Below are 24,923 nucleotides of genomic sequence, written 5' to 3'. Positions count from 1 at the left end.
CATCTTTGGCGAAGGAGAGGGGGTCCCTTGGCCCATTTATGGGCAATGGAAGGAGAACAATCCTCTTTCTCATGTTTTCTCTTCATCTCATGGGCCCAGAAGCACAGGGAATGCTTGGTAGAGAGCATAGGGGCTAGGAAGATGAGAAGGGGGATAGGAAGAGTGAAAGGACTGGGATGGATATCCAGATGAAGCTTGGTTATTCAAGACTTCAGTTAGCCAAGACTGTCAGGAATTTCACATAGCCCCCAGCTACTGCAGTTCACATTATAAACTCTTCCAATTACCTGAAATCTCACTTAACTTAAATTCCAGCACATCCCCTGGGGCATTCAAATAATCAAAGTTTGCCTGTCGAAAGTAATGTGGAGAGGGAAAAATGGGATGGTGGGTCTGAGAAAGGTAGATCATAAAAAAATTCATCTTAGAGAATGGCATCAGAATCATTAACCACCAACTTGAAATTGCTGAAATGTTATCTGAAAATTACAGAGGCCAACACAGATTTAGAAGAGGGCAGTGCTAGGTATATCCACCAGGCCAGGGCTGTGGGCAGGAGATTCGATAAAACCAGCAACGGAGGCGGACCTGCCTGGCCTTTTACTCTGTACACACCCAAACTGGTGTCTGGAGAAGTTCAGTACCTGTGTCTGCAAGGGACAGTCCTGTATGCCTGTGCTGGGTTGCCAATCTGCAGGACTTCTGAGAAGGAAGGTAAGGAAGGGACTATAGGGCCCTGGAATGGTAGGGAAGCACTCCTTGTGATGAAAACGAGGTCAGCATACAAAGGGAGTTTTGGATAATCCCATAGGAAACATCCTGCACTCTTCCCGTGCACACTGAGATTCCCCCTCCAAAACTCAAGGCTAACATGGTGTTTAACTGATGACCAGCACCAGGAAATATGTAAGTATATCAGTACAGTCTAAATCGACATACGCATGCACGGGTTCAGTGGAAACTGAAATTCACTTATGTCTCCAGTGAAGACTGAGCACACACCACGGGCCAGGGGCTGAGCTCCGCCCACCCTGGAGATGCCAAGTGAAAGAGATGACCCTGGTGCAAGGCAGGCTGCCAGGTGGGCGGGGCACAGGGTGCGCATGTGCATTCCTCTGGGCCAGGTGGTGGTAATCCAGGTAAAGCCAGGTAGTCAGCTCTTCCTGTGCCTGGGGATGGCGGAGTGTTTCCCGCCCCAGAGCCAGGTCCAGGACACAGAAAGGGAAGAGAGAGGGAGGCAGGAAAGGGAGAGAGTGTGGGAGTGGGGCAGGTGGGTGTGACGGAGCGTGCAGAAGGGCCGTGGGCCATCAAGTCAGCGAGGCACATGCAGCCACATATCAGGGGACTTATTTGCCAGTCTCCTTGGTACTAGAGCTTTTTGTTAAAGGAGGGCGGGAGGGCCTTGATTTGTGTTTCTCAAGGAGTCTGGGATCTGGAGTAGATAGGGAAGCCGGAAGAGGCAGCGGCAGGCAGAGGTCACCCTGCCCTCCGCCCCAGCCGAGGACGGCTTCTTGGGTTGAGAAGGTGTTGATGGTGGCTGCGGTTTACCCGGCGGCTTGTTAGATGGGAAGGCAGAGGATGTCAGGGGAGAAGGCCCTAACAGTAGAAGGTGGAGAGCGGGTATGTGACCTGACAATGAAACAAATCCCCGGAGATAGTCAACTTACTTAGAGAAAAGGGTTACTTGGGCTCAGATTTAGAGGTCCTAGGCCAGGTTAGGTAGCCCTGTTGCTTTTGGGCCTGCGGTGAGTCAGCGCATCGTGGTGGGAACGCGTGGCAGAGCACTCGCCTCATGGCCAGTTTGCCAAAGAGGAAGGGCCCGGGGTCCCACCCTCCCTTCCCAGGGCATTCCCAAGGACACGAAGGCCTTCCTCTAAGCCCTGCCCCCAAAGGTCCCCTCCCCTCCCAACAGCAGGCTCCAGGGAGCAAGACTGCAACTCAGGGCCTCTGGGGGACAGGGAAGACTCAGACTAGAGCAACGGGGCAGGGGGTCCTCTGAGAAAGAGGTGGCCTGCAGTGGGAAGCTTCCACATTCTTCCTGAACGCCACCCCTTCAGCTCCGTGTGTTTCTGGTTACCTGGGGAGTCTGCTGGATCAGCGGGCAGGGCTTTGCAGCAGTTGATGAGCGGTAGCCTGTTCACATCAGTAAAAGTCACCGGGGACCACGAGTCATGGATTGGCTGAGAGGGTCACTTGGCAGAGCTACCCCCCTGACACCCCGCCACCTTCGTCTCTCAGCAGTAGTTATCTGGTCGTAAAGCCATCCAAACAGTAATGTAGTATGTCAGATAGTCGTTTAATTATTATGGTCTTCCTTGTAGCAATTATGATTTGCTTTATTGCAGATAACAGGAAACAGGTAGATAAAAGCCACTCAACAGAGAAAACTGTGGATTAGGGTTTGTAAGACGAAGGGTATGAGGCTACCTCCAGGGTGTTTGTGTGTGGGCACGTGTTTACATGGACAAATGAGTTATGAATTCTGCTTTAAAAAGTGTAATTGAAATGCAATTCAAAAGAGATCTCTTTTTGAATGGATAATAAAAATATTTCATGATAGAAAGTATACATGCCAGAAAACTGGGCGTATTTTCCCATATGTATTCCATTCACAGTTCATTGATTACCCGGCGTATGGTGTGTGGCTTGCTCCCTGCTCCTGGTGGCCAGTGTACGCGCAGTTGCAGCAGTGGGGGCCTCAGCAGGAGTGTGTCTGAGCCCCGGTTGCGTGGTGCATGGGTTTCTGTGCGTGGTTCACAGGGGTACAGAGGTCGACTCACATAAAGAAAATTCTTATTAAACGACCAGTGTTTCTTATAGAACCTTTACTCATGAACCACAAGAAGAGGGACTTTAGCAAGACAGAGAAATAAACACAGTGGAAGGGTCTCCCCTGAGTTGGGGTGGAAAGCATTTGTTTCCACCGTGCATCTCTATTTCTCACTTGTATGACCATTGGGTACAGCCTGCATGCAACGGGGACTGGGGACCTGTTCCCTGTCCCCAAGCAGCCCAAGAATGGCACGTCAGAGGCCAGTTGGAGACACTCTTGAACAGAGAGACAGAGAGCCCGAGGCATAGGGGAGTTCAGTGTACCCCATCTGCAGCCAGAACTTTCCTGCAATGAGACCTCACAGTTGGTGGTGCCAGGTCCTTCCTGTCCCCAGCATCCAGAGTTGCCTAGCTAGACCTGTGCTGTCTTCCTGCCAAGGCTGTGAGGGCCCCTGTCCTTCCAGCACCTTCCTGTGTTAGAGTCGCTCACCACCAAAGAGTCCTGACTGACAGGTGCAACACCCGCTTGGCTCCCTCATGTCCTGCCTTTGGGATGAAGGATGATGGGCCCCGCTGAGCTTCAGTGTCCTCATCTCTAAGATGGGGCTGGTCTTACGGCCTGGTGCAGAGGGCGGCCGTAGGGGTCCTATATGACATTTCCAGGGAGCATCGAGCAGAGTTTGGAGAAGAGTAGGACCACCAAACGGGCTGCTGTTGCTGCTGTCATGGTCAATAAAAGGTCTTGTGGTCATCACCCCAGACCAGGCCTGGCACCTAGTCAGCATTCACAAAATGCTCATTTCTCTTTTCCTTCCCCTTCCTGAAAACTAACTGAATTCCTCCTTTCCTGAGGCTGGAAGGAGAACAAGAGTCCATGGTCCCTATTCTACGTGTGGACCCAACCAACAGAATCAGCATAAAGAGAATACAGTGCAGATCCCTTGGCCCTGCCCGAGGGACTGGAAATGGATATGTTTCCTGGCTTTGCCCTGCTCAGCTCGGCCCTTTGGATTGTAAAGGTCACCTGGCAGCCAGGTGACCCACTGGCCCACTGATGGGACTGATACCGGGTGTCATGGCTGAGTCCATGTGGGCCTGCGGTTGCCTGGACAGAGCCTGCTGACGGTGTCGCGTTAGGCAGTGTGATAAGAGAACGCTGGGAAGCAGCGGAGCCAGTGGGTTCCCTGGGGTCTGCCAAATCCCGTCAAGCTGCAGGGTGGGTGGCGTGTCTGGGTGGCCCCTGGGCCAGGCTGCTCTCTCCTCCCCTGCCCACCCCGCGCGGTGTGGTGTCACTTGCTCCACAGGATGCCACCATGGGGCTGTCTTCCTAAGAGGGCTCCTTGTGATGCTCTCCCATCCACAGACTTTTAGGCTCCTTCCAGCTAATAAGATCTGATAGACCTGCAGTGCTCAGCAGCACCAGGACCTGGCCTGTCCCTCCAGCTCCCCCACCCCACCCACCCGGCCAGCCCAGGCGGCCACTCCCTTTGCACCCAGCTCCTCCCAGCGGGACCGCTGGCCTCTGTGCCACTCTGTGGCTGCGTCCCTGCCTGGAGGTTGTTCACCCAGTGCTGTGGTGTCCACAAACACTGTGTGTCCCTCTCCCTGTCCTTTAGGGTGCATTTCAAATGACGCATCTTCTTCCAGCTCTTTGAACGCCTTCTTTGCCCAGCTGTGATCACTCCCTCCTCGTGATAAAAAGAGACATAATGCCCCAAATGAAGTGTATGTAAAGCACAATGTTATTATAACAAAGATGAAATTTTCTGCATTTCATGTTCTTAGGGTATAGCAGTAATGACAACACACATTCGACACTGACCACTTTACATATACGAACTGTTCCTTGCACCAATCCTGTGACGGTACTAAAACTATCCCTGTTTATTAAACAGGGACAGCTTTGTCCCTAACACTGTATATCCAGTAAGTGGGGACACTTAATAAAAAGAGAGGCTGGGTAGTTGATCACATAGCTAGAAAGTGGCAAAGCCAAGATCGAAGTCCCACATTTGGGCTCCTTCTGCTATGACCTCCACGATGACCCCCAAGCTTCATTTCTCTCTGTTTTGAGAGTTTTGTAACTTTCTTTAAAGTTTTGTAACTTTCTTACGGTGTTTAGCATCTTGGAGTTAGTACTGTTAGTGATTGATAATCAGGCTACCTATTACCTTCGTTATTATCTTCTATATGACAAATGATAAATTCTAAGCTCATGGACTAGCCATAGTTTGTATGAATTTGGTGGCATAAAAAGAGCACTATGCTTGGACTGAAAAGAATCCTCAGTTTAGGTCCGACCTTGAGTCCTGCAGCAACCTTGGATAAGTCACCTCCACATGGGGAGCCCCAGTTTCCTTGTCTGTAGCATGAGGAGCCGGGGCTACGATTCCTGTGGTCTTTCTTTGCTGAGAGTTTGGGCATCTAGACCACATATGCCACAGGTACGGTGAAGCTGGGGTGAGATGACGTTGGGGTTTCCTCATTCTCTGTGTGTGACTGTACCTGCATTCTCATTGTGTCACCTAGTTTACATCTACACGGACATATTTACACTTACACACAGAGGATGGATGGAGACAGTTTGCACAGCACTTTGCTGTAGCACCAGGTGGGCACCTTGCGTTTTTCTCAGTGCTGGGGAGAAGGGATGAATGGAATGAAGTCTGCTGTCATGGGGAAAGTGAAGCTGAAAATAAACCCATAACCAAATGTGTAACCCAAGGTCAAGTAGTGGTAAATGCTGCAAAGCCAAGTAAAATCAGATAATGGAACTGAGAGTCCCGGTGGTACCAGAGAGGGACAATCATCCGGAAAAGGAAACAGCAAGGATTTGGACAAAGCCAGGGAATGGGGGGAGCACTGCAAACAGGGAACGACTGTGCAAAGGTCCTGGGGTGGGACACAGATACTTCCCTTAGAGCTGAATAGTTACCTCTAGGAGCGTCTTGTTGAAAATACGCTTCTGTCCCAGAGAAGTAACGTGTTGAACTGCTGATAACTTATTTGCTACCAATGTCGAAGAGTAAAAGGAGCTTGGAACGTCTACTGGAAACTTCTGCTTTGAGTAGTGTGCCCCTGAGAAAGACACTGAACCTTTCTGAATCCCAGCTACTTTGCCTATATAATGGGAAAAACAGTTCTGGTCCCAGTCATCACAGTTTTGGTTATTAAGCGAGAGCATGCAAATGCTTCGTTTGCCTTAAATGATGCACAAGTAATGTCTAATTTTTAAAACACTTTACATGGCATGTTAACATGGCGCACTTCAGTCCTGACTAATCAGAGCTTGCCTCAGTCGAAAAGACAGAGCTGATGACTCCCTTACGCAGTGACAGTTGTCTGGGTGCCTTTGGTGCCCGCTCATGCCCAGCATCATCTCTGAAGCTCTTTCCCCCCGCCCCACCCCCGACCTGTGTTTCTCTTGTGCCTGGCACGAGATTATTTAAACATCTGTTGAAAGAATGAGAAAGTGTGCAGTGATAGTGACTTTCACACTTCTAAAGTGGCCGCCCTCGAAGCCACTAACCCTTACCGTACAGGACGCACTCTGATAGTTTCTGCTCAGTTCTGTATCTTTCTTTCTTTCTTTCTTTTTTTCCTATTAAAGAAAATGAGAGTTACAACTGAATTGATTTCACTACCCAGACTAATGGATCATGACCACGATTCAAAACACCATGGGATATTATGGATGTTCTGGAATATTCTGGCTGACAGGAACTTTGTTCTTTGCAGTCGGGAGAGTCACTGGGGTTATCTGTGAGGCTCCTCCCAGCTCCAGCCTTGGGTGCTGATTGTGAAAGAGAGGAAATAGGAGGCTCTGGAAATAGGCAGAGGCACAGTGTGAGTTTGAAGGTTCATGTGGAAATCTGATGCCTGCTTTAAGGGGGCAACCACTGTTTGAGAAAGGCTCGATTTCAGTCATACACGTTCCGGAGACTAGGCAGAGGTTTGCCAGGGTGACTTTCAAATAAACGCTAGCTTCTAAATCCACAGTCCTTGGGCCCCAGATGGTTCCGGGTGCAGGAGTTGGGGGCATCTGAAGGGAATGGTGATGAGCATGCTGAATGCTCCGTGTCCCCCCAGCAGGGGCTTGGGCAGCCGCTGGAGCAAACCCACCGACCTTCCCCCAGCACCTGTATGACGATCGCGCTCCGGGACCAAGATCACAAGCACCTTCAGATCAGCTCAGCCCCTCACCAGACGGGAAAATGTGTCTGGTCTTCAGGGATTTCAGGATAAGAGGAAGGGAAACTGCTTCATCTAGGCACCCCATTTTTGCTTTTCAACACTCAGCAGGACCATTTATCCCTCTGGGGGAACCTGAGCTCTGCTCAGGGCCCAACCCAAAGGAGGCGCCCAGGAGATGTTTGTGAGCTTACAGAAAACTCGAGTTGGGCTCAGTCCACTTTGAGAAGACAACGCTCATTCCTTCCCAGGCCTTGCCGTTCTACCCCATTTCCCAAGAGTGGATGGGAACCTTATTATTTCCACTTGGGTCCTCACGAGAAGCGGAGGAGGGATCCTTGGGGATCTTTTCTTTTTCATTTCCTGTCTGGCCTTGCACTGGGGAATGTTTCAGACAAACTGGCACTAGTTTTAAAGAGAGTTACATGAATAAATAAAAATTTTCATACCCATTTATTCTAGCAAATTCAGAAAAGTAGCCAAATTAAACATTCCCTTCTTACCTTCCGTACTCTAAGAACACCAACTAGATGTAGCCCCAACTCCATGATGATTCTAATTTTTTGGGAGGGGTACAGAATGCTGACCATTTTTCAGGAATTGGGGTTCCCCAGGCTGGGTCTGTAAAGATCTGGGTTCAGGGCTGGGGTTGTAGCTCAGTGGTAGGGCACTTGCCTAGCACGTGTGAGGCCCTGGGTTCGATCCTCAGCACCATATAAAGATAAATAAATAAAATAAAGGTATAGTGTCCAACTACAGCTACAAAAAAAGATTTTTTAAAAAAGATCCGGGTTTAAATTCTGATTCTGCCCATCCTTTGGCACATTATTTAAGCTCTTTCATTCAATCCTCCCTCATTTATAAAATATCGATGATAAAGACACTGTAACGTCATTGTGTTTTGGTGAGGATCTAAGGAGATCATACATGTAAAGCACGTTCACACAACTGCCTTTTCTTGTTAATAGTAATATGAATAGTGGCAACATTACGCCTCTTCATCATCGGAGTGACACAACACAGGCTCAGGGCAGGGGTGAGTGTACTCTCCGCCAGCCCCACACCCTCACATTCTTTCATGTAGGCTGTATTAGTCAGGATGGGCTGAATTCAGCTACTATAACAAACAACCCTCAAATCTCAGTACCTTAACATGGCAATATTTATTCCTGGATCATGCAGTGTTCCCTGTGGACTCAAGGGACTGTCTAGGCAGCTGTCCACTCTGCCAGCTCTACAGAGCTCAGCTCCACTTCAGCCTGTTTTATAAGCAAGACTTCAGCCTGATTCTTGTCCTGCTGATACAAATAAATGACATGGAATGAAATTTTTGAAAGCCAGAGCTCTAGACCATCACATGCGAAAGAGTCCAGCATTGACTTTCTTTTTCTGTACCAGGGATTGAACCCAGGGGCACTTAACCACTGAGTCACATGCCCAGCCCTTTTTATTTTTTATTGTGATACAGGGTCTCACTAAGTTGCTTTGGGCCTCAGCTAAGATGCTGAGGCTGGCTTTGAACTTTCGATCCTCCTGCCTTGGCCTCCTGAGCCACTGGGATTACAGGCATGTGCCATTGCACCTGGCTCAGCCTTGACTTTCTAAAGACAGCTCTTTCCTTGGTGTGGCTTTGGTCCTATATAGACTGTATTTTCTTTCTTCTGTTTCCATGGAGCTTATAATCTTCTGTTTCCCATGCCCGCAGGGGAGTAGCCCTGCAGAGCTCCGCTCCTCAAAGCCCAGGCCCCTGGGGCTTAGCAGTGCCGGTTTCCTTGCAGGCACTTTAGACCCAGAGCCAGGAGGCTGTGGCTGCCCTCTTGGCTTCGAGGTCCCCCCTGGACCTTGGAAGGAAAATGGTTTCTCTGGAACCTTAACAGGCGGCCATCAAGGCCAGGGAACTCAAATCTCCACTTTGCCAATAAGAAGTGGCCCTTCACTGTCCCCGTCTTTAGACCAGACGTCCCAGCCTAGGCTCCCTGCTGCAGCTTACGGTGTCTCCATACAGGTGGGAGCTTCATACCTCAAGTCAAAGGCATCGCCTGTCTTTGGGGCCACAGATTTAAATCTGAAAAATTGAAGGGACAAAGGTGACTGCTTAGTGCCACCCACACCTGCAATCCTGACCACGGAGGCTGCTGAGCGCACAAAAATAGCTGAAGGGACAAGGGCAGATCTGTCACCTGTGGGTGAATCTCAATACCTCCCCTAGGGCATCGCAGGGTGGGTCTGGTATTTACTCTTTGGGATTTTACTCTTGAGAAATCACTCTGGCGACAGAACTGTTTTGCCTCCATGAAGACGATGTCAAAGTCCCAGAATCCAGGACGCTGTAAGGCAGGATTCCAACCTCATTATTGCCAGGAATAAAGCTCATCCAAGGTGAAGTGTCCTCTCTCAGAACTCGAGCCCAGCTCAGAATGCCTTTTCTTTCCCCTTTGTTTTTGAAGCTAAGCAATTACTTTTTTCCAACAAAAAAAAAAATTGCGCTAATGCACAAAACTCTCTTTTTTCCCTTTCATTTATTTGAAATTGAACTTAACAAAGTCAGTTGCGAGCAGGCACTATATATGAGTAATGCTTTTTGTCCATAAAAGAGCATTGACTCAGAGGGGACGGGAGTGCTGATTCTCTCTCGGCTTTGTGTGAGCGTCCATAATGACAAAGTACTCATGTCAGAGTGTATAATGAAACTATAAATTGTTTTCATGAATGCTCTGAATTTGGTCTTTTACGGGGCAAATTCAAAAGGTATTTCGTACCACATTTCACATGTGTGAATAACACCAGATGGTGCAATATATCCAATAAAAGTAGAGTCCTGGGTGGGCTCACGCCGGCCGCCACAGAGGGTGATGGTTAGGTGTGGGTGGTTCATGGTGCAGAGGATTGGGATGAAGAAATCCCTAACCAGGAGGCAGGAGTTCTGGCCAAGTGCACAAGTGTTGGCGGAGAATTCAGGGTGGCCAAAATACTTAGCTCCTAAAACTAGTTTCTACTTTTGAATCATAGAAAAACTTGCACATATCATGGTTAAGTTCATGAACAAATTTACACTTGAGGAAACGTCTGCTGGGCTTTATGAGAAGGAGCAATCTAGGCATGATTTATGGTCCAACTAAATTATTTTTAATAATATGCTCAATTTTTTTTAAAGAGTGAGAGAGAATGAGAAAGAGGGAGAGAGAGAGAGAGAGAACTTTAATATTTATTTTTCAGTATTTGGCGGACACAACATCTTTGTCTGTATGTGGTGCTGAGGATCGAACCCAGGCCGCACGCATGCCAGGCGAGCGCGCTACCACTTGAGCCACATCCCCAGCCCTAATATGCTCAATTTTAATTGTAGAAACCATTTGGGTTTATTTTTGAAATACAAGAGATGGCAGAATACATCACAATTCTTATTACACAGATAGAACGATTTTTCATACCTCTGTTTGCATATAAAGAATGTTCACACCAATTCATGTCTTCATACATGTACTTTGGATAGTGATGTCCATCACATTCCACCATCCATGCTAATTTGGGTTTATTCTTGACATTTTAGAAAACACAGAGAAGCAGAAAGGGAAATTTAAAAACTTGGGCAAATAATTTACCACCGAGTGATCATTTTTAGCAACATTTTTACACTACTTTAATTAAGTGTCTTTATATCACAGTCTTATCTGGATGTCTGCATCTTTCTGAAACAGAATTGGGGACCAGCTAGACTTACCTCTGTGTGTAACTTAAAAGAATATTCTGCTTTAAACTCATTTGACAATTAAATTATTTTAATCTGTCCCAGTTTGTTGAAGTTCATGAACATTCAAGGTTTTGGTTCTGCCTCTCGGGGATCGCACATCGGGCCCTGTAGCTGCCCGTAGGCACAGTGTCACCTAAGGACAAATGTGCCCAGCTCGGTGCTCCCTGAAAATGCAGTTGGCATCTTAGGCCCAGTGCCTGTTCGACCCAGGCCCTGAGCCGCGGCTGACTGCTCTTGGCGCCTTGCTTTGCAGTACCTGGTGTGCAAGAGAAAGCTGGAGAGCAAGAAGGAGGCGCTGCTGATCCTGTCCAAGGAGCTGGACACCTGCCAGCAGGAGAGGGACCAGTTCAAGCTCATGGCCAATCAGCTTCGAGAACGCCACCAGTCCCTCAAAAAGAAGTACCGGGAGCTGATCGTAAGTATGATGCCAACTGTGCCTGTCCCGTGCCCTCCACCGAGACAGGAAGGGGGTTGCATGGCTTCTGTCTTAAAAAATGATTGCGTTCAGCTGAATGTGGTGGTGCATCCAGTAATCCCAGCGGTTCAGGAGGCTGAGGAAGGAGGCTCACAAGTTCAAAGGCAGCCTCAGTGAAAGTGAGGCGCTAAGCACCTCAGCGAGACCCTGTCTCTAAATCAAATACAAAATAGGGCTGGGGTGTGGCCCAGGGGTCGAGTGCCCCTGAGTTTAATCCTGGTACCCAAAACAAACAGACAAACAAACAAACAAACAAAACATGATTGCATTCCAACAGTTCCAAAGTGGAAACGTTGGTTGAAAGTTGCCACCTGTTTCTGCCCCAATGCAGTCACCTTTGGTGACAGGCATGTGCTTCTAGGCTGCCTGCTCTGGAGTCTCTGAACACACCCATGTGTACATACGTGCTTGTGTGTGTGACTACTTCCTTATTAATTCATTGATATGGACTTTTTAAGAGAGGATCTGCCTTGTAAGTCTGCTTTGATAAAGAGGCCATTGGCTACGTGTGACTCTTTAAATTTAGTGCTGAATTAATTTGAATTAAACAAAGTAAGAAACTCACTTCCTCAGTCTTACCTGTCATGTTCCATGGGCTCAGACTCTGCAGGTGGCTGGTGGCTGCTGTGAGGCAGGGTGTGGACAGGGGACACTCCCATGGTGTTCACCACACTGGGCCATCGGCAGAGGACATTTCTTCCCTGCTATCCTGCCAGGCAGCATCTGGCCAGTGTTAGGCTAACACATGCCCTTGTTGCTTGGCACTTTATTTTGGTCAACTTTCTAGGTCATAGGTACAGATTTAACTCATTCGTTTAAACACATGCATAGTAAGGGTCTATCCAAATTCCTATAAGTTTTCCCTTATCTGGGGGCTTAAGATTTCTCCCTAGGTTATCATATGGCAAGATTTTCGAGGGTGCCTTTTAGCCCGAAGCAGAGAATACCAACTGCATGGTGATGTTTCGCATTCTTGATTTTTATTTTTTTCCTCACTGATGCAGTCTCTTTTGGAAGTGCAGACACTACTATGAACTTTTTACCATGGTTGGGGTCACTGAACTGCTCTAGAGTAGGGAAAAATAGAGAAGTTCCTCAGGTTTAAATAATGTTGACTTGTCCATGGAGCACATCCTTCGAGTATGTGTTTAGTGAGCACTTACTTATTTCCCTGAATATTTATATTCCCCGAGGACCCTAAAGGGACAGGAATTTAGTCCTTAAAAGTCATAATGTCTATCAGGACTGAAAGTTCTGATAGTGCTTTTTTATGTGGAGCAAATCCTATCCCCCCCCATTATTCTGCTCATAGAGAACACTCAGGTGGTGGCTTTATCGGGGGGTAGGGGGGTGGGCTATCACTGTCCCTTTGGTACTAACTACTCAAAAGAGGAATGCAAATGAAACTAAATATTATTTCAGTTTAGTCTCTGCTCAGAAATGATTTTGATAGAGCCTGGTTTTTAACTTTTTGTTCAGACAAGTATATAGGTTTGGTCCTAATTGGAACAAACTGATTTTCCAAAATAATTCTGGCTCAGTTTACAGTTAATTTTTTTTAAAGCGTATTTGGGCTGGGGTTGTGGCTCTGTGGTCTAGAGTGCTCACCTAGCATGCATGAGGTACAGGGTTTGATCCTCCCACCACATAAATGTAAAATAAAGATATTGTGTCCACTTAAAACTAAAAAAATATTTAAAAAAAAAAAGCTTACTTGAGTTTGCTTCAACACATAATTGATTGCAGGGTGGTAGAGGTGGGGAAGGTCTGAATTTAGGTTCAGAGTTTGGTCAGTTGCTGGAAGCACAGAAGATCTATGTCCTATTTGCTTCTTTGTAGGATGGAGATCCGTCACTTCCCCCTGAAAAGAGGAAACAGGTAAGACTTCTTCCTCATCCTGGTAACTCTTGGCTTATTAACATTATTGTCGTCTTATGCAATTGAGAGGATCATCAAAGCCTCCCTAAATGGGTTATCCTTAAATATGATATTTGGCCAAATATGTCCAAAGACAGCCGGTTAAACTTTCCTTCACTCCGGCATTGTTCTGTGCTGGACGTGCCCCCCTTATAGGTTAGTGTGCCCCGGGTGCCCAGATGGTGGGATGTCCATGGTGGTATGTCCCATGTCATGGAAAGCCTCTGCACTTGAGAAGGTCTTCAAACTGGAGCTATCAACAAGGACACAGGAACTGTCTGTCCATTCTTGGCTGGAATGGGCGCCAAAATCCTGTGTTGATTGAAGAGTGTCAATGACCGTAGTATATATGATACCTGTTCATTGAAGATTTACCAGGTGCCGCACGTAAAATCCATGCTGGTGGACATTATGCCCAATACACCCCACACACACACACACACACTTTCACACAGGTGCATCCACACCCACACCATGACTTTTATTCTGAAACAGCAACCCAGTCCTGTGGTCACCCTCCGTCATTCAATGCTGCGTCCTTCCTTCCTCCTTCCTGGTTGATGGGATTAGTTTGTGATGTTCCACATTTGAGCCAAAGTCTAATTTTCCTGTGGAGCTAATTGATGTTTTTTTCCCCTAAGTAAAGTCCCATGGAAATTCATCATTACTGTTTAAACCTGAAGTCTGTACTCCCGAGTCGCTGGTGTAGTTGGTGGCTGTGAGGAGTCCTCTTCGCTGTGACTTTTGTTGGCTGGTGTTCACGAGGGATTCTGACAGTCTTAGGTGAATTCACGCTCTGTGACTTTATAGTAAAGCATTTACACTGAGGAGGAGCTGATGGATTCCAGCAAGTCTGTCAAGCTGCCTTCCTGCAGTTCCAAAAATACAAGCGCAAGGTCCCAAACGTTGCCATTGTCATTTTTAGTGCAGCATCTGGTTTCTGTCCCTTCAGGGTTTGGCATGGTGGCAGGAGCTGGGGCTCCCTCTTCCTGGTTGGAGGCTTCGAGTGGCCAGGTGACTAGGGTGTTTGGAGATGCAAGTGACAGAAATGCTAAGCTGCATAACCCAAAAGAAACCCATGGCCTTGCATAAACAGAAGCTCCCACATGGTGCGGGCTCCGGGGGCCGCAGGATCTGGAGTCTCATGAACTTGCCAAGTCCCTGTTTTCTCTGTGGTGCCACATTTAGCCATAAAAATACAGGGCTTCCAGGGACAGTTGAATTTCAGAGAGCCAGGGAAAAACTTTTCAGTATGAGTTGTGTCCCATGCAATGTTGGGGACACACTTACACTAGAATGTATTTTACATCCATCTGGAATTCAAATTCAGCTGGGCATTCTGTATTTATGACACAGCTCCATCATTGGCAAGGGTCAGGTCAGCGTCCTCTTGTTCTTAGAACCTGCTGCCTTCTTGGCTGGTTCCCCTGAGCAGAGCAGAAACCCCCGCCCTGGCCTCCAGCCTGCTTGGGCCAGGGTAGGACATGCGCCCAGTGACCGTCAATGACCTTCAGCAGGGAGCACTCACCTGGCTCAGACTGGTCACCTGGGGTGGAAGGGCTGTCAGAGGTCAGCAGGGACTTCCTCCACGCTGTGTGGCCTAGGGAGGCTCCTCTGGGTGTCCATGACTCCGCTTTCTCATTCATAAAATGGGGACAAATATGGTGCCCACCGCATGGAAGGCTGTAAGGGACAGATGGGATGACGCGGGCCTAGCTCTCGGCACAGTGCCTGACCCCAGGTGAGCAGCGGCACGTGCTAATGACCCTCTTCCTCTCATCAGCCCTTTTTGTTTTTTTAAATTCTAATTTGTTAGATATGATAGCAGAATGCAGTAGCGTTCATATTACTCATATAGAGCACAGTTTTTCATATCTCTGTTGTACACAAAGTAGATTCACACCAATTCATGTCTTCTTACATGGACTTAGGGTCGTGATGTCCAGCTCATTCCAACATCTTTCCTACCCCCAAGCTCCCTCCCTTTCCCTCCCACCCTTCTGCCCCATCTAGAGTTCATCTTTCCTCCAATGCTCCCCCTCCCAATCCCACTATGAATCAGAGAAAACATTTGGCACTTGGTTTTTTTGGGATTGGCTAACTTCACTTAGCATTATCTTCTCCAACTCCATCCATTTACCTGCAAATGCCATGATTTTATTCTCTTTTATTGCTGAGTAATATTCCATTGTGTATATATACTACATTTTTTTATCCATTCATCTATTGAAGGGCATCTAGGTTGGTTCCACAATTTAGCTATTGTGAATTGTGCTGCTATAAACATTGATGTGGCTGTGTCCCTGTAGTATGCTGTTTTTAATTCCTTTGGGTATAGACTGAGGAGCAGGATAGCTGGGTCAAAAGGTGGTTCCAATCCCAGGTTTCCAAGGAATCTCCATACTGACTTCCATATTGGCTGCACCAATTTGCAGTCCCACCAGCAGTGTAGGAGTGTGCCTTTTTCCCCACATTCTCGCCAATACTTATTGTTTGTATTCTTGATAGCTGTCATTCTGACTGGAGTGGGGTAAAATCTATGGTGGTTTTGATTTGCATTGCTTAAATTGCTAGAGATGTTGAACATTTTTTCACACATAGAAGAAAGAGTAGGCCCAAATCTCCATCATGTCAGATTAGGCCCCAACTTCCTTAATAAGACTCCTGTAGCACAAGATTTAAAATCAAGAATTAATAAATGGGATGGATTCAAACTAAAAAGCTTCTTCTCAGCAAAAGAACCAATCAGTGAGGTGAATAGAGAGCCTACTAATTGGGAACAAATTTTTTACCACTTGCACATCAGATAGAGCACTAATCTCTAGGGTATAGAAAGAACTCAAAGACCTCAACACCGGTAAAACAAATAACCAATCAATAAATGGGCCAAGGAACGGAACAGACACTTCCCAGAGGTGGTGTGCAGTCCGTCAGCCCTCTGTAAGCAATTGCATATCACATGTTGGTCTGCCCATCGTGGCTCTTGGTCAGACATACTGGCCTTGCAGGGACCCTCTTGGTTGCACTTGTAGCTCAAAGTAACTTGGGCCAAAGAGCAGGTTCTTCAGAAGGGCCGGTTGGGCAGCCTTCATGGGAGGCAGACATGTACTGGCCTCAGGAGCAGGGACGGCAGGGCTCAGGGCTCCAGGTCCCCCTCTGCTCTCATCTCCGTTTCCATCCATCATCCTTTAGTATTTATTTTGTTTTTTGGTATAGGGAATAGTGCCCAGGGGTACTTAACCACAGAGCCACATCTCCGGCCCTTTTTACTTTTTCCAGACAGGGTCTTCCTAGGTTGCTGAGGCTAGCCTCTAACCTGCAATCCTCCTGCCTCAGCCTCCCGAATCATTGGGATCACAGGCACACACCAGCGTGCCCGGCTCATCATTTCTTTGAATGGCCCCACTTTCTCCTCAGAATGGGAAATGTGGCTGCCAATCACCCTGGAGCTGTAGACCCCCACCTTTTTTCCACTAAAATCAGCCTGCCCCTGGGTCTCAGGGGAGATCCCACAGGCCATGCTCAGGCCAGAGTCTGATTTCAGGGCCAGCAAAGCACAGGTGTCCTGATCATCTGCTCTCTGACCACAGCCTGTGTTACCCTTTACTCTTGCTGTTTTGTGGATGCCAAGGCTGGTCTCATTTCGTTCCACCCAGCCGTGTGGGGTAGGTCCTGTTATTAGTGTGGACCCAGGGGAATGGGGTGCCCGTGGAGGTCGAGGAGGTCACACACCAGAAGTGACATGGTCATTAGCAGTGGAGCCCAGTGGGGCCCTGCGGTGTGCTCAGAGCTCCTGCTGGTGACGGCGGGACTCAACCCTCAGGGGGCACTTTGTGGACGTCCAGTGCTGGTCTAGACAGGAGGGACATGAGAGTGGAAGAAGTCCAGCCCAGAGCCCTGGGTCCGTTGCCGGTCCTTGGTCATCCACTGTCACTCACGCCTCCTGCCCTGGCAGCAAATTTTATTAGGCTCCCCATTATTCCCCGAGGTGTGCTGATTCAGGAGATCGATAGCACAGTCCTCCTGACTCCAGGGGGGACGCTGTGATCGGACAGGAAACAAAGTCATTAAAATATATTAGATGTTAGACGGCAATCGGTGCAAAGGAGGAAGAACTGTAGCCAAAGGTAGAGGGGGAATTCTGGCTAAGGAACAGGGGCAGTACTTAATATGTAGTAGGGACATCGTCCTAGGATTAGGAATAAAAATCACCCTCCTTTAAGATACTCCTTTTCTTTTTGTTTTATTTGTAAAAATTATTTTTAGTTACAGATGGGCACAATGCCTTTATTTAGTATTTTTTTTGTGGGATCTAACCCAGGGCCTCCCGCATACTAGGCAAGCGCTCTACCTCTGAGCCACAACCCCAGCCCAAGGCATTTCTTAAATTTCATTTTCTGTTAACTTATTTCTGCACGGCTGGTCTTGGTGAGTGGTGTCCTCTTTATTAGCTTAGTTTGGGGAAGAAAACATAGGATTAGACTTTTAGGTGCTGGGTGCAGCAAACTTTCTGTTGAGCAGAAGCGGGCAGCTGTGGGGTGCGTGTGCAGGCGGGAAGGAGAGGCAGTTATTTCCTAAGATGTGTCATCAGCTGGAAGTAGGTGGATGCACACAGCTGGCCTGGCTGCTGTCCTTACGTACTTAGAATACATACGTATCCCAAAGGCAGAGCAGCCGTGACATGTTCACCAGCCCAACCCCCCTCCCCAGCTGCAAAGCAGATGCCCCTTGGATAAGTGGGAGGCTCTAGAAAAGAACCAGCTGCCAGGCTAACAGATGTGACCTGGAGGCCACAGGATGCCCATGTTGGCAAGGAGGAGATGCCACCGAGCACCCTCAGCTGCCTTGAAACTGGTGGTGTTGCCTGACTTGGGAGGAGGCTGTGACCTCTCCCCACGGGTTCCTCCCGGTTCTTTTCTTGACTTGGAGGGTGAAATGGCTGAGATCACTCCTTGGTGCCCCTCTGTCTTTCTGTCATCTCTGTCTGGGTGGTTCTTGACTCTCATGAAACAGAGAGGCCTTTGAAGCTGTTGGAAGCCCTGGTCTTTGCTCTAGACGAGGCGCGACTCCATGGCCAGGAGAGGTGTGTCTACTGCTACGTGGAGTCACAGACCCTGCGGGCCATCCAGGGGTCCCGGCAGCCTGTGGACTGCGGTTAGAGTCCTGACTGTAGCGAGGTTTTCCTCACGTACAGGTGGGGAGCAGTACTACATTCTTAGTCTTTGTGGTGCTTTTCAGAGACCAAGTATATGTGCATGTCCATGTGTCTGTAATCTCCCAACTCTCTTCTGAAGCCACGTGACAGTATGTCTCTCATGAAGTCTCAGGACAGCGCCTGGTGGCAGTAAATGACAAGGACTTTGATTCTAGCATGTAGTTGCATGGATTCAAATTTAACCCTCCCACTTGATGGCTGGGTGATCTTGGGCAATCAGTGGAACCTCTCTGGACTTCAAAATGGACATGATAATGAAACATATCCATAAAGCTCTTAGGAACTGGTAATATTTATAATGCTCATTGCCTGGTGGTCAGTGAGTGCTTGGTGAATACTGGATGTGCAAGATCTTTTCCTGTGCCTTACCCCAGCTCACACAGTAGGCTAGCAGCACACAGTAGGCTAGCAGCAGGACTAGAACTCAAGCCCACCCACATGCAGTCTGGCATCCAGGTCAGGTTTGGGGTTCTTTGACGCATAGAACAATGGAATGGGGTGGAAGCATAGTCAACCATCAATCCAGCCATTCCGGAAGCCTCCAAATTAAATGCCCTGTCCACTTAGGAACACTGGAGACCCACAGACCAGCTGGGGATCCCACGCTGGGCTCATCTTCCTTCCTGCGGCCACCAGGATCTGGCCGTGATTTTCTTTTCCTGCTTTTTAAAATCTCCTCCTCGGGGGACAGACTAGAACTTTAATGTTTATAGTTCTAGAAATGCAGTTGCCGGGCTTTCTTTGGGAGCTTGGAATCCTTTTTTAAAACAACTCAATTTCCAATGGCAAATCATCCGGTAAAGAAGCTGTGAAGGAATCGTGACAACAGCGATGGCACTAATAGCCTCTCAGGGGACGTTGAAATGAAAACGTCTCCTCGTCACTCCAGGCAGAACCGCGCTTGGCGCGCCCCTATGTGCTGCCGCCAGAGATCACCCCGAGGTCTCAAACGACCCTGCACATGTTTTTCCTTTGCTAAACAAGCAGCTCCACAAAGGGGGGTTAAAGTGTCTTGGGCTAATCTTCTCAGGAGCTGGGGTTCTTTCTGGTCACAGCGGCACATTTTTCCCTCTGCAAATTCCTCTTGAAGGAACAAACGCCTCTTGAAGGTCTTTGTCTTGTCCCCACTTGAATCTGAGCGGCTGTACCAGGGGAGGTGTCTTGCTTCCTTGCCACGGCAAAGCGATGGCTTATTTATACGGTGACATGCACAAGTTGACAACCCTGGAGAGAGCAGGATACACAGTGGCCCTCTGGGATGCGAGGGAGCCTTTTATTGGGGTAGAAAGTCCCCCGTGACGGCGAATCAGAGTGACTTTGTGTATGTGTCCTGGTTTGATGCTCAGAACCTAAACTACCTTCAAAGATCTCTAGTGCTTTGAGATGGATCTTTTCGCAACACTTTGAAAGACACAACTTAACCGTTACACCAGGGAAACGAGGAGGAAATCTGAGGTCCAGCTGCTCAGAGCCCCCCCCCCCCCAATCATATCGACGCCAACTTCAGTCTGAGCACCAGAGCACCTTCCCATGAGCCATTTAGATCCTGGCGATGATTTTGTAAGGGAAGCAGGAGCACCCCCCCCTGCCGTGCCCCCAGTTTAATATGAGGAAATTTGAGCTCACAAAGTCTAGAGAACTTGGGAGCTATCAAGGGAGTTGCTGAGAGCCGGTAAGTTGCAGAAGCGGGATCATAATGACCAGAATTAAGCTAACATTTATCTAAATAGCACCCCCCACACCACCAAAGGGGGGGGGGACGACTGCCAATGCATTCATTAGCAAATGTGTGGACTGCTGATGGTTCCTGCCACCGCCAACAGCCATGCACAACACAAGCTCCCTGTGTGGTCTTTGGTAAATAAGAAAGCTGTCCTGGCAGCAGAGGTCCTCGTTTGGGCAGTTGCTGTGAGTGGGGGGCCCTTGCTCAGTGAAGCAAGCTCCGCCCAACTGCTGTTCACTTGGGACTCACGGTCAGAGGGAAGCAGCCGAGGGGACACTGCAATTAAATTTGCTATCAATCACACCTTTCAAGGAGACTCCCTGTATCATCAAACATTTTTTTAATGCATTCTTGCTTAATCTAGTAGTGCTTTGCCCTGTTGAAGGTGTGGATTTAAGAGGCCAGGGTGTCAACCTTTTTAACACCAAGTAGTTAAGCAGCATTTGCTAAATCTGTGGTCTCTCTGTCTCTTTTTTCCTGATTCTTCTTGAGGAAGTGCCTAGATCAAGGGGTTTGCTTGTCTTGTCTTTTTTCTCTCTTTCTCATTTTCTAGTTCCCTTTCTGATTTGTAAGTCTGCAGATTGAGAGGCATGTTACAGGAATTTGTGGTCTGTCTCATTTTATGTTGTGATGTGGGATAATTTTTTCCATGGTTGGGTTACTCGAAATGTGTCTATCTAATAAATTCCAAAGATCCTGGATGACTGGGGGATTGTTCCTTTCTTCTCCCAGCCTTGGTCTGAGCTGTGTAAGGACTCAGGTGAGAACCTGCGTCCCTTCTGCCAGACTCCTGTTCCTGGTGTCTGGAAGAGTGCAAGGTCAGAAGCCTCCTCTCCACCTGCTCTGATTTTCTCTGCTGGGGAGGCTGAGCTTCTCCCCACCCCGCCCTCTTAGGTTTGGTGATGGCAGCCTGCAAATTTAAATAACAAAAGACAGAGCCCAGGAGGGAAAAAAAGCACACAATTTTATTAATATTTTATGTCCAATGGGAGTTTGCTGAAAAGAAGTAAAACTCAAAGAAGTGCTAGACGTGGAGCTAATATTACCGTCCTTAAAAAAAGACAGGTAAGTTGGGCTTTGGGGACTAATTGTGGGAAAGTGACTGGAAACATATTGGAAAAAAATCATGAGAACTAAGGGTTACGTTAGTAATGTTTATGAAAGTTCCCCTTGTGTCCACTCTGACCCTCCGTCTCTGGCGAGCAGTCTTTCTAGGCACTGGACAGAGGGACATCTTCACAATCGGAAGTTTATGCCCCAGTTTTAGGCAGAAAAGAGGGTGTGTAGAGCTCTTCCTGGGTCTGTCACTCAGCAGCCACCTTCAGCTCACAGTCATACTGTGGCCGCGTTCTGGTTTGGATGTGAGGTGTGCTCCCAAAGCTCCTGTGTTCTTGCAGGAAGGTTCAGAGGTGAAATGATCCGATCGGGAGACCCACAACCTAATTAATCCATCCCAGTTTGAATGCACAGACTGGTGGCCCCTGAAGGCCAGTGGGGCCTGTCCTGGAAGAGCTCATCTCCCCTGGGCCCCCGTCTGCCTCCTGGCCACCAGGAGCTTAGCACTTTCCTCCCCCAGTCCCTGCCGTGATGTTCTGCCCCCCTGGGGCCCCAAGCAACCGTGATGGCCAGCCGTGCACCGAACCCATTAAATCTTGAGCCAAAGTAGACTTTTCCTCCTTTCAGCTGGCCTTGCCTGGTACTTTGGTTACAGCAATGGAAAGCTAGATGGTAATAGTGTATAATTTGGGGGGGGGGCCTATCCTGATGTCCCTCTTGTCCATCTTTTCATTTTTAACAGCAGGCACAGAAATGAAATTTAGTAGGTCCTTATCTCCCCATGTGAAATATTTAGGGCTGTCTCTTACAGCTAGTATCCTGAAGTCTCCTCTTATGAGCCAGTGTCTGTTCCCTGACCATTGAGATAGGAATCCTTAATAGCCATGGTCAATGCCAAATATGATGATAATTACATTTAAAAGTTGCCCATCATTTCTTATAAGTGTAAAAATCATGTGGCATTTCATCAATGTCTAGAGCAACTCAATTCACAATAGCCAAGGTATGGAACTCACCAAGGTGCCCTTCAACAGATGAATGGATAAAGAAAATGTGGTATACATACACAATGGAATGTTACTCGGTCATAAAAAAGAATGAGATTATGGCATTTGCCTGTAAATGGATGAAACTGGAGACTATCATGCTAAGTGAATAAGCCAATCCTCAAAGAAACCAAAGGCCAAATGTTCTCTCAGATATGCGGATACTGTCGTACAACAATGGGGCGGGGAGGGAAGAATAGAGGTTCACTGGATTAGACCCAGGGAATGAAGGGAAGGGGACTTGGGAATGGGAAAGACAGTAGAATGAATCAGACATAAATTTCCTATGTTCATATACGAATGCAAGACTAGGCTAACTCCACATCCTGTACAACTACAAAAATGGGAAGTTATACTCCATGCATATACGATATGTCAGAATACACTCTCCTAATAAGCATTTTATAGAATAAAAAAAAAGCATATGGCATCTATGGTACAAACTGTCCTAACATATTTTGTGCTACTTGTAGAGGAACTGGAGGGGTGGTAGAGCAAGAGCTGGAGTTTACCCTGCAGCGGGAATTCCAGAGAAGAATTCCAGTGAGGCTATCTGCACAGACGTTGCCTAGAGGTTGGGGGCGGGAGCCACTGCTCCCTCATCCCCGGGCTCTGCTTCCCTCCACCTGTCAGGATGTGTGGTTGTCACCCCTGTGCACAGAGCATTTCCAGGCACCCCGCTTCCCCTGGTAGGAACTGGTTTTGGTGAGCGGCTGTGGCACACCTCCCTGTGGGAGGGGTCCAGCTGCTCCCTGTTGGAGACAGGTGTTCAGAGAGCACAGCCCGAGGCCCCGCTCTGTGTCCACCAAACCCCCCTCTCCCTTCCCCAGCACAGTTGTAATCAACAAACCCCTGGCTAGAAAGAGTGACGTGCATGTTTGGATTCTCTATCATCAGGGTGAAAATATCAACCTCTAATGTTGGCCCTGGCTGGAGCTGAATGTTCAAGAGGCCTCTTTGTGGATTATGGCATGTTTTGCTATGGATGCCGACCTCTGTCCAGAGATGGGGAGGAAATAATCCCTGGCGCTGCTGCCTTCCCTGGGAAACCCTTCCTAGACTCCCGCCACTCCCCCCGACATCTCCCCTGCACGGTGCTGCTGTTCTAAACTGATGGTCACCGAGTCCTTCTCAATAACACGGAGACACAACGCTCTGCATAGCTGATAAATTATAAGCAGGCGCCGTGCATTGGTTTGATGGATGGCTGAGTGAGAGTGTGTGAGTCACGGGTGTTATTTTTGGTCAGAAGAATTGTGTGAACTTTCCTCCTCTATTCTGAGTGCTTTGAAATGTACAGGCTTTTCTTTCTTTCTTTATTCTTTTCTTCTTTTGTTCTTTAAGGTGTATGTCAAGGAATTAGGTACCATATCAGAATAGTCATTTTCTAGTTTTCAGAGTTATTGTTTTGGAGTTGAGGAGGTGGAAGGGTTGAATAGAAAAGAATTGTGTTGACAGGTAATCCAGTCTGTTAAATGTAAAAGAAAATTACAGTCACCTGCTTTAAGGTAGTGGCTCCTCCCCCAGCGCATTATATCCCAGGGTCAAGTTTAAAATGGGGGTGGGAGTAGGGGGAAGATTGAGATGAACTGACTTGGAGGCAGAGGGATTTATCTTTTTCATACCTTTATTTTATTTATTTATTTTTATGTGGTGCTGAGGATCGAATCCAGTGCCTCACCTGTGGTAGGTAAGTGCTCTACCACTGGGCTACCCACCCGCTGGGGTTTTAATTGAACATTATTTAGTGGATAATATAAAGATGCCTGACTTTAACCAGGTGAGATGATGTGTGCCTGTAATCCTGGTGGCTCAGGAGGCTGAGGCAGGAGGATTGCAAGTTCAAAGCCAGCCTTTGCAACTTAGTGAGGCCCTGAGCAATTCAGTGAGACCCCATCTCTAAATAAAATATAAAGAAAGGCTGGGGATGTGGCTCCATGGTTAAGCACCTCGGGTTCAATCCCCAGTACCAAAAAAGAGAAAGAAATGCCTGACTTGACTTTGGTAGAGTTCTTTTCGGCCAGGCTGCAGAGTACATAACGTCCGATCATCACTGTGGGATTTCCAACTTGCTGTTTCCTGAAGCAGCCAGGCCTCTGCCCCAGGTTTCTCTGGAATCTTCCACTGCTGTTCATGCAGACACCTGTTCTGATTTAGTATCTAGATACCTGGGAGCATCCTTCAACTCAGTGCTTTTCAAAGTGAGGCCCACGGACCAAGGCAGGCTGCAACCTAGTTGTTTCTGGCTTTTGATAAGATGGTGCAGAAACTGAGAGTCGGTGTTCAGAGGCTTTTCTAGCAACCTGACAGCGTGCTTTTATGTCTTTTGAATCCAACAATAAACACTTGAGGTTTTATCTTGATGTCTTCTTAAATTCATTTTCCTGGTAATTCGTGTTCATTGCATTTTACAAAAGTCTCCATCAGTGATGGATTAGAGGAAGGGATGGGGTCTTGTACCACTGATGGGCTGAGCTATTCGGGGTCGGCTACTGCACTTAGAGTCGTGAGTGCAGGGTCTTCTCCTCTGCCCGAGGGGCACAGGCCGTTACTGATTCAAAAAGGGGAGGTTAGGGGAGCTCTCGACTTCTTTATTGTTTATTTTTTGTCCTTTATTAGTGTTTTTTTTTCTTTTCTCCGATCCTTCCCACTGTTGAGGAGAAGCCTCCTGGGGGGAGGGGTGGATTTTGCAGTCTCCTCCAGGTGACGATGCTGAGGTCTGCAGGTGGCAGCTGGCCCTGGACAGAGCCAGCTCAGGGTGGCTCCTCCCCGGGACA

At 47.9% G+C, this 24,923-nt stretch overlaps 1 protein-coding gene across 5 annotated transcripts in view; it reads left to right on the top strand.

Moving 5' to 3' along the window:
• Positions 1 to 24,923, top strand: part of Ccdc149 (coiled-coil domain containing 149) — a 90,578-nt gene that overhangs the window by 20,369 nt on the left and 45,286 nt on the right. For all 5 annotated transcript variants that reach the window (XM_078021147.1, XM_078021146.1, XM_078021143.1 and 2 more), the window contains exons 2-3: positions 10,968 to 11,129; positions 13,029 to 13,067. In XM_078021147.1, the coding sequence (XP_077877273.1) occupies positions 10,968 to 11,129; positions 13,029 to 13,067 (201 nt within the window). The remainder of the gene's footprint in view (positions 1 to 10,967; positions 11,130 to 13,028; positions 13,068 to 24,923) is intronic.

The sequence above is a fragment of the Ictidomys tridecemlineatus genome, chromosome 9, assembly GCF_052094955.1.
Source record: "Ictidomys tridecemlineatus isolate mIctTri1 chromosome 9, mIctTri1.hap1, whole genome shotgun sequence".
Taxonomy (NCBI): domain Eukaryota; kingdom Metazoa; phylum Chordata; class Mammalia; order Rodentia; family Sciuridae; genus Ictidomys; species Ictidomys tridecemlineatus.
This window is presented reverse-complemented; position numbering and strand designations above follow the sequence as displayed.